The sequence below is a fragment of the Crinia signifera genome, chromosome 2, assembly GCF_055691185.1.
Source record: "Crinia signifera chromosome 2, ASM5569118v1, whole genome shotgun sequence".
Classification (NCBI taxonomy): Eukaryota; Metazoa; Chordata; class Amphibia; order Anura; family Myobatrachidae; genus Crinia; species Crinia signifera.
This window is the reverse complement of record NC_139218.1, coordinates 334,741,876-334,756,343: the sequence shown is the minus strand read 5'-3', so window position 1 is coordinate 334,756,343 and position 14,468 is coordinate 334,741,876. Positions and strand designations below refer to the sequence as shown.

At 44.7% G+C, this 14,468-nt stretch overlaps 1 protein-coding gene across 2 annotated transcripts in view; it reads left to right on the top strand.

Moving 5' to 3' along the window:
- The window catches only part of DIP2B (DIP2 acetate--CoA ligase B (putative)), a 206,896-nt gene that overhangs the window by 83,298 nt on the left and 109,130 nt on the right, over window positions 1-14,468 (top strand). For both annotated transcript variants that reach the window (XM_083169485.1, XM_083169483.1), the window contains exon 2: window positions 7,831-7,902. In XM_083169485.1, the coding sequence (XP_083025611.1) occupies window positions 7,831-7,902 (72 nt within the window). The remainder of the gene's footprint in view (window positions 1-7,830; window positions 7,903-14,468) is intronic.

Sequence of the window (14,468 nt, the reverse complement as noted above, 5' to 3'; positions counted from 1 at the left end):
AGCTGCGGGCTGGGTATGTTTTACTCTGTGGGAAGTTCCTTCCGGACGTCTTTCAGCAAACCACAACCCAGGAGAACTAATTTCACTGAAGGCCTGTTAGTGAGATCCTTCTGTCTTTGTGATGCCAAGGCAGGCCGCTTTCTGAGACAAGTGTGACATTTACCTAACTAGCACTTGGATTATACATAAAATGAAGTATTCTATTTCTTCTCAAAGATCTGTCACTGTGTAGCAGGACAGGTACATTGGATCTTTTTATTCCAGGTGATAAGTATCCGTAAAGTTCTACAAAAAAAAAAAAGGAAAGGTATTAAGCTTCAGAAACTTTTTTTAAATATATTTATTGATCATCTAGTTTAATATCTCTCTAGTAGGTTTTATTTTAGATTTGGAATATTAACCTTTACAGTGTATGGTGCCACAATGGGTCTGTAATGCCCTACAAAGTACATAGAAACTGTATAAACAAACAAAGAAAATAGTGACATTGCAGAAAACATGCAGGAGTTGTACAAGGTGTATAAACATTGCTCCACCGGCAGACATAGGGGGATTCTGCAGACTTGATCTCTCGGCTGTGATTTCGCAGGCAGGGCGATAGTCAATAGACTCTGCATGCATACGGATCGTAGTACGCGTGCACAAGGCCGTATATTCCTGCTTATTATTTGAACATTGGCCATATGCAAGCTGATTGACAGAAATACAGCGTTTGGGGGTGGGAACTGTCCGTTTTCTGCGAGTGTCAGGGACGCAGGCATGTCCAGGCATTTATGGGGAAGTTGTGTGAGGTTAGATAGATCCTGCCCCAATCTGCCTGTTTCTATTGCAACCGCTAAGCCCCCATACACACTAAAGGATATTTGAAAGATATCACTCAGCGAGGGCTTTCTGAGGGATGTCGTTAACTATATAATTTAATGGATAAACTCAATATCATCAACGATGCGCACTACCACGCCTCAATAACGATAATTGATGTCTACTAAACTTGCAGGTCAGTTTGGCTATATAGCCAAAGGACCTACATGTTCACCAGACCCTGGTGACGACACTGAACGAAATCAGCAGCCAATATGGTTTAGTGTGTACACACAATATCGAGTGGCCGCTATGATTTACTATATTGGCTGTGGCCGGGTTGGCTGGTGTGTATGGGGTATAAGTACTGGGCTAAGCACAGACTGCAAACAGTGGGAAACTCTTTTGATGATGAACGCCATACAAATAGATTTGCAGCAAATCGCCACATAATATCCAACTGATCAGCAGAGCCAAACGCAAGGGTTAGGTGCTATTGTAGACAGTGGGATTGTTGTATAAATGAAGGTAGAGGACCTTGCTCAGGTTTGAGAATTTGAGAATTGTTCATATTAGAGCTTTTTGACCATTAAAGTCAGTTAAGTGCGAAATGCAGCCACTTTCCTAACAGGCTACATCAGTAAGAACTGATCTTGGTCTTTGCTTGCACCTACAGTATATGGGCATGTGACCAAAGACCCGCAAGGTTTCCTGCCTGAACAGTCTGCGTGGTTTTAGCATGCACACCTACTTGTTGATGATCAGACAAGGTGTTGAAGTGTTATTTGCTATTTTGGATGACAAAGGGCGCAACATGTTACTGGGAACAACTTACAGTCTGTAAGCACTGCATCACATAGTTTGTTTTTTTTGTTCTGAATTTAGGTTGGTTAAAGAATATCAGACTGAAGCGAAAGAAATATCTATAAACCTTCTAGAACACCGGTTGTGTATTTCATCACCACATTACTGCAATTATCTTCTTTGAGAATTCCAGATCTTGTGCACAGCTTTCCTTCCTTCATCATGTCTCTGCTATTTACAGTTCAGTCAGAGTTTAAATCCCCTCACCAGCATTGGGTGTGGTGTAATAGATCTGCAATGTCTATGTAGACTTACTGTAATATGGCCATCTTGCATTACTTCGGCAGGTAAAAAAGGGCAGTATTGGTTAAGATGGATGAATATAAAAGGTTGACACGACGCTAGTTGACCCAAGTTCTTTTGTGATCACCTTTCTTACAAAACTATAGTACCCGTTGACCTATGACCTGTCTACCTAGACATTGTACATGTATCATCTGGTTCCCCCAGTATTACTCATGTACTTCTTGGTCATCTATGCATTCCAATTTATTTTGCTCTTTCTTTTACTTGACCCCAATACATACTAATAATGTCCCAAGCTTGTTTTTTTACCCTGTGTTTTCCAATGTTCATTTTAATACAAACAATATCACACCACCCCAGAACAATAGGTTATATTTTATTAAAGTATGTAAAATGATCTTCCAATCTCCTTGTTAATATCAAATAGTTTCGCTAATTAGCCATCTGCTTATGTATGTTTTATGAAACTATGGAAAACCTGGTACAGAACAGAGAATCGCTCCCCTAACCTTTAATATTTGAAAGGCACACTGGTCTATTCTAACGAATGTCTGCTCTAGAACAAGCCTGTGTATTGGGCCAACCCACAATAGAGCCACAGGTTGCCTTGCTCAGATGATATAACGAATATACTATAGATGTACATGCCAGTAATTATTCTATTTGTCCCTATCCATAGTAATAAATAGCTGTGTTTCATACACTCCTGCAAATAACCACTTACAGTAAGTGCTACATGATTAATTGCTGAGAAATCTGTTCTTCAGCTTCTAAACACATTATTGTCATTTTCACTTCCTGTCCCTGCAATTTGCTGCAAGTCATTTTCACAGGATTTCCGTATTTATATTCACTTATATGGGAGACCTTTCTATTTATGAGTCCTGATAGAACAGGAAACTGCAGACTTGGGTTTTTAATAGCTGCCACAATATTTGTGCCCGTTGGCTTATTGCTTGGGCAAAGCTGCTTCTGTCGGGAGAACAAAGCGTATATTACAGTAGTGCAGCTAACCGGCTGTGGTGCAGGGAGCCCCCAAAAAAGGTGTCTCAGCACATAACAGATCACATGTTATCAGCAACACACGGCAAACATCAGCTTCTGCCCACATGTACTGCACATTCTTACGCATATACATCTATGTAAGAGATCCCATGCAGTGGCAGCTCCAGGGGGGCATGGCTGCAGCCCAGTCCAAAGTTCAAAGAGGGGAGCCACACCTACTGCCAGTGAAAGGGACAAGCACAGCTTATGTAGGGTACACACCAGGGCGACCCGCTCACGATGCACATCGTGAGCGGGTCATCAGTGTCTCGTCACACCCGCTCACAGTGACGCGGGGGGGCACGACCCGCTCACGATGTGCACCGTGAGCGGGTCCGATCCAATGGCGACCCGCACCCGGCTGTATGGTCGTCATTGAGATCCTACCTGCAGCAGGTAGGATCTCAATAACGACCGACCGACCCGCGGGACCGCGCATCGGATCGGTATCGGTCCACACCAGGACAGAAAAGGGCCCAATCAGCACACAATCTACATCCAATTGGTCGGAATTGGATCTAGATTGAGGGGATTGGGCCCTAGCCGTCCTGGTGTGTACCCAGCATTACATTTTGGTGGGGAGTGACTACGCTAACTCCCCCCTCTGGCAATGTCCCCTCCTGGAGATAGTGCATCAGTTTACACTGATGCAATGTCTCCTTCCCCCAGCCGTCTGGACTGAGGATGCGCCGGATCTCGCTACTTACACTGCTGCTGGCGAAGCCAAAAGCGATGCTGACTGGTCATACATTCGGTCTGCTATCATTTAGATAGCAGCGCCGATATGGTCAGGGGTGCATAGCAGCCCTGTCATTTACCGCACGCAGGCTCCTTCATACATGGGGGAGAAGCGGTATCGGTGCACATAACGTGCGCTGATACCCCTTCTCCCCCATAACAATCTTTCATACATCTACCCCATTGTCCCTTATTCTTCCACTTCTATACTGACATGTAATACATGACATACTCCTTACCCTATCTTCATACATATAGAGATACAATATTATTTTCAATGCTACATGTGAGCATAAGATACCCCGCCCCTTTTTTGAACAAGGTATGGGTCATAGGGTCATCTATAAGAAGGTCAATAGTAATTCTTTCGACAGGCCACATTAAAAAGGTTGACATGGGCAATATGTCGACATGGACACCGTTGGTATTTTTTCTATGTTGACATACATGGACACTATAAGTTTACTGGTCCCCTCTTATGGCTTGCTTTGCTCACCATGCTTTGGATACTATTATATTCTCCCTGTGTTCACTTGGATAGTAAAGACCTAATGACTGTCCCTCTATTTATTGTCGATCTGACGACCGCATTCCATTTCCTTTGAGACTGGATATTTAGCTGTAAATTTACTAAAGCTTCTGAAAATAAAGTTTCAGCCACTAACCTGACCGTGTCTATCATTTCACTATTACATCCTAGGAAATGATAGACCTGATGCAATCCAGGATCACGACTGTCGATCCCTCCGGACAGCCGGCAGGCAGGCAGGATTCAATGTCCTCCCTGCCGTTCGGTGCAAAGGGGGCCACGAAAACGGCCATGGATTGTCGATCTGCGGCTGGGAATGCTGCAATCCGTGGCCGTTATCGGCAGAATCTTCTAAAATCGGGATCGTTCTGCCGTGAACCCTGTTCAATGCTGTCGCTAAAGACAGCATTGAATAGGGCCCCGCCGCTATTTCCTCCAGGAAATAACGGCGGGATATTGCATACTCCGCACAATCTTGTTGCTAAGGGCAACATCAACTTTTTCATTTTTAGAAGCGTTACTCAATTTATCCCTTAGAATGCCAGCTGCTGCTTATTGGTTTGGTGCCCGAGAATCAGCGCTGGTATTACACCCTTTTCGTTTACCAATATTTCATAAACTTGGTTGATTGCTGAATTCAAACCTAACTAGTGGGCTAATGATGCTGAAGGAGAAATCATACTTTATTGAGTATATGTGTGGCCTGTATCTACACAAATTGGTGCTTTAAACCAAAAAAGTGTGCCAGGGTCCTGAACCTTCTGGAGGGTTTGTGGCATTCATATGCCTCCTACAGCTGTAATGAGTGCAAGAGGGGGCCAAAGTGTCCATTGCATTCCATAGTGTTTTCCTGGATATAGGCTCTGTGGTTTGGAATGGTGCATGCTCTGTGTGATAAGGAGGATGCTTTGTGGTTCTGTAGGCCTTTGTGCTAAGGGAGAAACCTTTATAGATGACATTGCCAAATACGTGGTTGGTCAGTGAGTAACGTTTTGCAGCCCTTGCTCAGAAACAGCTTGTGCCTCATTATTTAGACTCCCGGAGCTAGTTTCTGCTGCTATTGCGGTGACTCATGGTTGTGTGTCGCCTTCCCACACTTGTGCTGCTTTCAGTCTGGTTCTGTGTTTTTATGACAACAGATTATTCTGTCTCTAAGGCAGATCCTTGCTGGATTTTCATTTTTTTTTATTTTAGGATGAAAGAGGAGTTTGCAATCCCTGGCAAATTTTTCACCTGGCAAAACATCATCAATTCTCACCTGCATTTTGGGCAAATTCTGCTCGCCCTATTCAGTCTCTGTGCTGATATTTCGCCTGGGGGGAAAAAATCCAGCATCGGAAAAAACCTTGTGGATCGACAACATTCCTTCACCGCTGGCACACACCTATGGAATCGGACCAAATACATCATAGGTGCTAAAAAGCACCCATGATGTGCTGCTGATCCGATGGATACTGTGTGCAGGAGGTTCAATCTCTAGGGTCCGGCCCGGTGAGATTTGACATTAGATTTTTGACTTTATAGTCAAAATCGTAAGCTGATCGTATGCAGATCGCACAGATTTTTACCTTGCGATCCCGATGCGCGCTCCCGTGACAGCACAAATGGAAACCCAGATAGACAGAGCAGCAATGACTATATAGTGCAAATCTAAAGCTGATTGTGTGAATTGTATGTAAATAGCACATGTGTTAGCAACAATTGTATAGCAGTCGCATCTAGTGGAATAGCAAGGGAATCTCACCGCGTGTACACAGCATTACAGTATACTTGTGAGGCCAAGAGAAATCCATCCATGGTCGCTCACCATTGAATGATTTCTCCTGCTGCAAGACCTGCGAGGGGGTGTGTTTCATAACACATCCCCTCACATGGTTGCAAGGGGATATGGGGGGGGGGGGTTCAGCACGGTGGGCACTCTGGGGCTCAGGGGACACTCTGGGACCGGGTCAACCAGAATCAGGCCCAATATCATCCGCGACTGCATCTACTATATGGTTCTCCCTTGGCACCCAATGTGTGCTCAGCTGTAGTGCTATGAGAAGTACATATAGCTAATATAGTATCCTCTTGTGTCATTTTCTCTAAAAAGCAGAAGCGCAGGTGAAATGATTTGGAACATGTATGTTGGGTGTTTTATTGATAGAAAATTCGTTTTGAAAGTGTTTTGTTCCAAGTTTTTAGAAATAACATATAAACACTGAAAACATTGTGTCATGTGAAGTCAGCCACCTGCCCCCTACCAATGGGAACACCCAATCTTCATGGGAATGACCATAAAACGCTGGGTGATTCTCATGGCCCAGCACCGCCTCCACCCCCCTCCCCTCACTGCTGCAAACGGTCTGGTGAATGAGATGCTTGTTTCGGCCGTTTGCAGTCAGGGTTCGCAAATGCACAGAAATTCGGATCACACAGAGTGATCCAGAATCAACCCCAAGGTCATATCTAGTGCACACTTGTCTGGTGTTCCACAGACTGACCATACACTGACGTATCTATACAGCATAAATACATTGCTCATCCCTGTGTGCTATAGATTAGTCACATAGTAATGCTGAGGAAGTGAAAGCTGAGCTGACTTGTTACTATAATGTTATCATATTCCTCCCACTTATCTGTGTTATTCTGTGATAAAAAGTGCAGGAAACAGGAAATACTGCAGAACAAAGTTACTAATAGCTTGGTCATTTACTGCGAAAGATCACATAAAGGACAATATAGTCACGTCACTGTTATTCTAAGCAGAATTCTAGTTACACAATAAAAGCCTATGCAGCACTTTTATCCAACATTTGTTCAAAAACTGATTATTCAATCACAGGCATCAGTTTTGTTAGATAAAAATTGGCAATTCGATTTACCCTATTCAATCTCCGTTCCGGGGGAAAAATCTAGCGTTGGCGAAAACTGTGTAAATCAGCAAAATTGCCCCTGATTGAATACTGATAGGCAAATCTCTTATGTTTTTTTTTTACTTGGTGAAAAACTCGGCCAAGGTTGAATACTCCTTTATGTCTTTTAGAGAAGAACAGGGTTCATTGATAACCAATATCCAGTCTAACCAATATCTTTCATTGAGTTTTTATTGGGGTTGGTTGGAATGAGTCAGACTCCTAGGGGGAAATTTACAGAGATGGGAGTTCTATATCACATGGAATGTGGCAATTAATCAGAATCTACTTATTTATTTAGCACCGTCTAGAAGATAATAGTATATTGGTTGTCCATAACAACATCCCATGTGAAATAGAACTCCCATCTTAGTAACTCCCCCCCCCCCCCTTAGAGTAAACTTAATAAAGATCGATTTTAATTGTTGTTGTTTTTTCTTATTGATACTTCAAATTATAGTAAATGCGATTTAACCCCAATTCAGCCCCTGAAACACAACATAGATTTATTTAATAAAATTGACCTTTAGTAAATGTACTGCTTACTTAGCCATGTATTAACAGATTATGAGGTTGCAATTATAAACATTTATACCAAAACATTCTTGTTACATTATTGCTTACATTAGTATTACTGCTGTTTTTAGGAAGTGTATCATGTGTTTTTTTAAAGTGGTGTAAGTAACACGTACCTTTCTTCTGTTCTGGTTACAGGAGATATTACTCAGAAGGGCTATGAGAAGAAAAGGGCAAAGCTTTTGGGCCCCTATATTCCACAAACCCAAGGTAAGATCTTCATTACTGAGCTTGTAGTCTACTTTGTTTTTATTCATGGAGTACCTGACCAATCACAGCCTCCTGCTCCATACCCCGCCCACTCTGTGCTACTGTAGGAATTATGCTGCTGATTTGCACCTTATTTCCAAAGCATCATATTTTCTCTGAACAGTGGATGGATGGATGGACCTGTGTGTAGATATACAGTAGGTACTCTTTACCTAGAACGGCGCCCATCGTGACCATCGAATGCACTAAAAATCGGGTGCGATGCGATGCCCGCGATGGCCGCGATTTCCCATAGGGACCAATGTTAAAAATGAGATTGGACCCGATTTTAGTGTTCAATGCCTCAATGCCCGCGATTTTTACATATGAAACAATGTTAAATGGGCCACAGAGCCCAAATAGTCACCGTGAACTCTGAAATGGCCCCCACAATTGTTAACGCCACCCCACGATCAACGTCAACCCGAAGCGTGGCGAGCGCAGCGAGCCCGCGAGGGGCGGCGGTACGCGTCCTCCGACCTTTTCATGGATACCTTCACAGTTATACGCGTCCCCTCGCGGGCTTCACAGGTGTCCGTGGCGACGCGGACACCTGTGAAGCCCGCGAAGGGACGCGTTTACCTGTGAAGGTATCCGCGTCCCCTCGCGGGGCTTGCTGCGCTCGCCACGCTTCGGGCCTCGGTGGCTCGCTGCGCTCGCCACACTATTCTATTCTCAACTCCACGCCGACGTGGATAGTGGGGCATGAAAAGGTCGGAGGACGCGTACCGCCGCCCCTCGCGGGCTCGCTGCGCTCGCCACGCTTCGGGTTGACGTTGATCGTGGGGTCGCGTTAACAATTGTGGGGGCCATTTCAGAGTTAAAGGGCACTATTAGGGCTCTGTGGCCCATTTAACATTGTTTCCTATGGCCAAATCGCGGGCATTGAGGCATTTAACAGTAAAATCTCGGTCAATCACCGTTTTAACATTGTTCCCTATGGGAAAATCGCGGGCATTGCGTCGCACCCGGTTTTTATGTACCCGCGATTTGCCCGCGATGGCCGCGATTTTTTACCCCCGACGCCGTTCTAGGTAAAGAGTACCATACAGTATGGTTGCATCTACCCAATTTCCCCTCTGCATAGGAATCTGTGCTTTACTGGACATAGTAGAATGTGTAACACACAAGGAGTTAACAATATTATTCAATTCTGGGCTCATATTGTACATCCGATAGGCTAAAAGACCCAGCTCTTCCTTTACTCTATGTAGCCAGTGTAAATGCATTAAAGATTATGTACTACTATATATGTATTGCAAACACTGGGGTTTATGTACATCTGCGTTGATGTAAGATCTGCGCAGATCTCGCTCAGCCTCCTAAACTGCGCCCTAATTACCGGGCTGCTGGCATGTGCTGGGCGGCAACAGTGAGTGTTCGTAAAAATGTGGACGTGTTGGCTCCATTTTTGAGACTTGCCAAGGACATTGTCTGCATATTTTGATGCAGCTTTACTGGCCTCAGTAGTGCTGGTGATGTGGCCATTCCGAGTAGCCTTTGGATAGAATATGCTGTGATGGATGATTGCAATGTTCATCCAATCAGATGCAGTGCTCAGATCTGCAATGCCGGCAGTGGGCGTGCTTTGCTTTCAGGTGCAGCCTCCTGTGGCATTACCATATTTTTGCACAGCAGCTGCAAAATCTCTGAATTGGCCCCACTGTTCTATTCTTTGAATGCATTTCAGGTGTATTAATTTATTTACGATAAGGAGCGTCTCATTTGCCCCAGTTGATATTTGCACTTAAACATTTTCTTCTGCCTTTTAAGTTCTATTTGAACACTTCAGGTCTCAAGCAGACTCCTCTATGACACAGCTGTGTAGAGTACAAATATATTATGCAAACAGTTGCCTGATAGTACTGCAGAGGAGATGGTAGTCTGTGCTAGCTTTAGATTGGAATTATTCAAATATCTACAGTATATGACAGTGATTTCCAACAAATCATATTAGCTGGAGATATTTCCTAGGGGTATTGCCTTTAACCATAATTTAAATACTGTGACAGATGTACTGTACTTTGATTTAGTGGTAGATTAGATAGTATTCACTATGTTCACCGGCGTATATTCAGATTGTGTCTGCATGTCTACAAAAGATTATGTGACGACATCAATTAAACTGTCAGGAAAATAAATGATGCATCCTTAGCAGTTCAAAAACACGAGGGGTTTAAACTATGGAAGTTTCTGAATGATGTAACGAAGTCGTAAAGTAATAATAGAGAATTTAAAGAAATGTGTAATAAAAATGATGTTTCAAGGTGATTTCGGATTAAGGAGGATTAAAAAATTTCCAATGGACACTTTGCTGTCTGGTCGCGCCAACTGGTGCCTCCACAATATCTACACACCCAGTAAACTTTCAAGCGCCTGAAGCTTTTTGGCTGAAGATTACATTTTCTTGGTCATTGAGGGAGAGTTGTACACAGCTGCAGGGAAGCTGCTGTGGAATACAGTCCAACTAATATGCTAATGCAACAGGAGGCAACTGGTGTAAATAATGCCTCCTGCCGGCCTCCATGATCCACTGGTAATTTTGATGATGCACCATCAGATCACTTTGTGACGCTATTGGTCATCTAAATAGCCTTCACAGAAAACTTCTGCATATGTGCGGTGTGCTCACCTTCGGACTTATTAATATTATTAATACCAGTTATTTATAAAGTGCACACATATTCCGCAGCGCTTTAGAGAATATTTGAACAGACCCTGCACCAGTGGAGCTTACAATCTATATTCCCTACCATTTGTACACGCACACACAGACATTCTAGGATTCGTTTTGTTTACTTTTGGGACTGTGGGAGGAAACTGGAGTACTCGGCGGAAACCCACGCAGTCACTCAGAGAATCTACAAACTCCGCACAGTCAGGGCCATGGTGGGAATTTAACCCATGACCTCAGTGCTGGGATGCAGTCATACTAACCATTACACCGTCCGAGCTGCCCAATAACCATTGGGTTAGTGTATACTGTAAGTCGGAATCTGGACCATTGTCCCATGCAGCCAGTGGTGTATATATAATGGATGCAATGTGCACAGTGCACATGGGCCCTTGAGTCCGAGGGGGGCACACACTGCACCCATTTTTAATACTTCCCTATCCGGAGTCCTGCGTTGAAGTCAGCAGTGCTGCCAGAATCGGCTCAAAAAATGGCCGCTGCGCCATTTTTTTTCCAGAGGGTTGTGCTTGAGCAGTAGAGTCTGAGCGATATAGTGCTCAGACTCTACTGCGCTGGGGAGCTGCAGCCAGAAGAGATGCAACGGTTGTGTGATCAGTGCGCTACTAACTGCAGCTGGTACTGAGACTTGTCAGGTCTCGTGGTGGGTAAAGAGGGAAAAGAAAAATGTACCAGCGCTGGCTGAAAACTAAAAAATAATGATATATAGAACGGTATCCTTTACAGAATTTATTTATCAATAAAACATGCTAAAATAGCTGTACCATTAATAATTTAGGTATGCTTTTGGTATAAAACAGGGGGTTACAATAAAAATGACAATAGCACAATAGGATATTCCATATGCATCACAATTGGTATAATTAAACGGGCATTGAATATATATTACCACATGGATGTCGCAGATGGTAGTCCCATAAAGCAGCAAGTGGCCAGGTGGCCAAAGACAGTCCCAAAACACAGAGTCCAATGGTGGAATTAGGTTCCTCTGGTGGGAAAGATGGTAAACCTGGAGGATGATTGAATTTTCCTGGTCGCTGCCTCGGATGATGAGTCCGGATGGGGTGGTGCAAATTGCACAGGGCGTTGGTCCGCTGTGGTATAGATTAGGTCCGATGGAGTGATGCAGTGTGGGTATTGTCAAGTGTTAAAGGGCTCAACGCGTTTCTCTGGGTCAAACACCCAGCTTCTTCAGGAGCAAGTAGAGAGGTGGGGCCCTGAACGGAGGAGGCTGCACAGGGGCCTCTACCTCTCTTAAAGCGCCACTACATGCAGCCATTTTTCAAGGCATCCAGGTCATTGTCCCATGCAGGTATTATTCAGAGGCTTCCAGGACTGTACACTAACAGTCATAGATTTTTATGACATCCTTTGAAGGCGTTCAATGGATCAGAAAAGACAGACTTTCCCCCATTGACAATACTGGCTGATCCTCCGCTCAGGTGGGGTCAATGCATAGATTGATGCGTATGGTTGGTTTGGTCTTATATGTACTTTCCAGATAAATAAACCTGATATGAGCCTCTGATTCACCCTCTGCATCTATAGCTGGCATGTGTACTATAAATGAAATATTTGTACAGTATAGCTTTCGTCTAAAAACCCCGTTTGCAGTCCTGTATCTTTTTTCTTTAAAGTGGATCTAAATAATCGGTACTTCTTTACTTTCACGGCGCCAGCATGGCGCCGCGCGTCAGAGTCCCCTTGCGGGGCTCGCTTCGCTCGCCCACGCTGCGGGCTCGGTGGCTCGCTACGCTCGCCACGCTAATTAAAATCAACTCCATGCCAACATGGATAGTGAAGGTATGAACTATCCATGTTGGCATGGCGTTAACTCCGTTTATTTAACTTAATTAGTGGCGAGCGTAACCCGGAAGTACGCGCGGCGCCATGCTGGCGCCGTGAAAGTAAAGAAGTACCAAATAATCCACAAAATATGATTAATACTATATGTATATAGTCTGATCTGCTTCAGTATCCTCCACAGACTTCAATACAACAGAAGAGTTAAGGTCCATACACATCGGGCGATTTTGCCCAGCATGTATGCACAGCGAGGATCGCAACAATCGCTGGGCTGAAAAACGCTCCATGCATACACACTGGGCAATCGCGATGATGCGGGAGCGCACAGCAGCGCTTATCGCCGGGGCATACACACTGGACGGCATTGAGCTGAAAGACGCTCAAACAGGCTGTTTTGAGTGGCTTTCAGCTCAGTCGCCCGGTGTGTATGGGCCAATATTAAGCTGAAAGCAGCTCAAACTACAAAACTGAGCTGCTTTCAGCTCAGTCACCCAATGTGTATGGGCCTTTACGGTATGAAAATAATTATTCCTCACTTTTTATTTATTCATGATGTTTGTGTGTAATCAGTGACATGAGAATACCTGTACGTCTGCACTCCTTTCAGAAGAGGTTTCCATTAAAATGTACCTTTAATGAATCTTGTAAGGCCCTTTCTGCTTTCTGGTGATACATAAGGACATGTCTAACCTTGCATGTAGTTGTCTGATATATTATACATGTTTGGATACATTTCCCATTAGAATCAGCTGGCGGAGCCATATAAAAGAACTGTACATTTCTAATAATAAACAATGCTTCCCTATAAGTATAGAGACTATGGTGGGAAAGGTATTTGTGAGTCTCAAAATAGCAATGTTCGAATACATTTCCTTCCATTTAATTCTCCCCATGTTTCTTGGCATAGTAGTATGGGGATTTGTGGCATAGTGAAGAGCAGTGTTGCTCCATTACAAAAATGAAAGAAGTTGGCTATTACCCTGCAGGAGTACATCCGGTACTCTTTACCTAGAACGGCGACCATCGAATGCACTAAAAATCGGGTGCGATGCGATGGCCGCGATTTCCCATAGGGACCAATGTTAAAAATGAGATTGGACGCGATTTTAGTGTTCAATGCCTCAATGCCCGCGATTTTTACATAGGAAACAATGTTAAATGGGCCACAGAGCCCAAATATTCACCGTGAAGTCTGAAATGGCCCCCACAATTGTTGACGCCACCCCACGATCAACGTCAACCCGAAGCGTGGCGAGTGCAGCGGTACGCGTCCTCCGACCTTTTCATACCCCCACTATCCACGTCGGCGTGGAGTTGAGAATAGAATAGTGTGGCGAGCGCAGCGAGCCACCGAGCCCGAAGCGCGGCGAGCGGACGCGGATACCTTCACAGTTATACGCGTCCCCTCGCGGGCTTCACAGGTGTCCGTGGCGACGCGGACACCTGTGAAGCCCGCGAAGGGACGCGTTTACCTGTGAAGGTATCCGCGTCCCCTCGCGGGGCTCGGTGGCTCGCTGCGCTCGCCACACTATTCTATTCTCAACTCCACGCCGACGTGGATAGTGGGGGTATGAAAAGGTCGGAGGACGCGTACCGCCGCCCCTCGCGGGCTCGCTGCGTTCGCCACGCTTCGGGTTGACGTTGATCGTGGGGTGGCGTTAACAATTGTGGGGGCCATTTCAGAGTTCAAGGGCACTATTAGGGCTCTGTGGCCCATTTAACATTGTTTCCTATGGCCAAATCGCGGGCATTGAGGCATTTAACAGTCAAATCGCGTCCAAGCACCGTTTTAACATTGATCCCTATGGGAAAATCGCGGGCATCGCGTCACACCCGTTTTTTATGTACCCGCGATTTTTTACCCCCGACGCCCGCGATTACAATCGCGGGCGCCGTTCTAGGTAAAGAGTACCGTACATCCTTATGGGTCTGTCTGTCTGTTGGGGCTAATCTCTGGACAGAGTTTGAGGTGGTTTTCACCATTTTGTAGAGCATTTGTTGAAGAAAGGTTTATGTGTAGGAAACATTC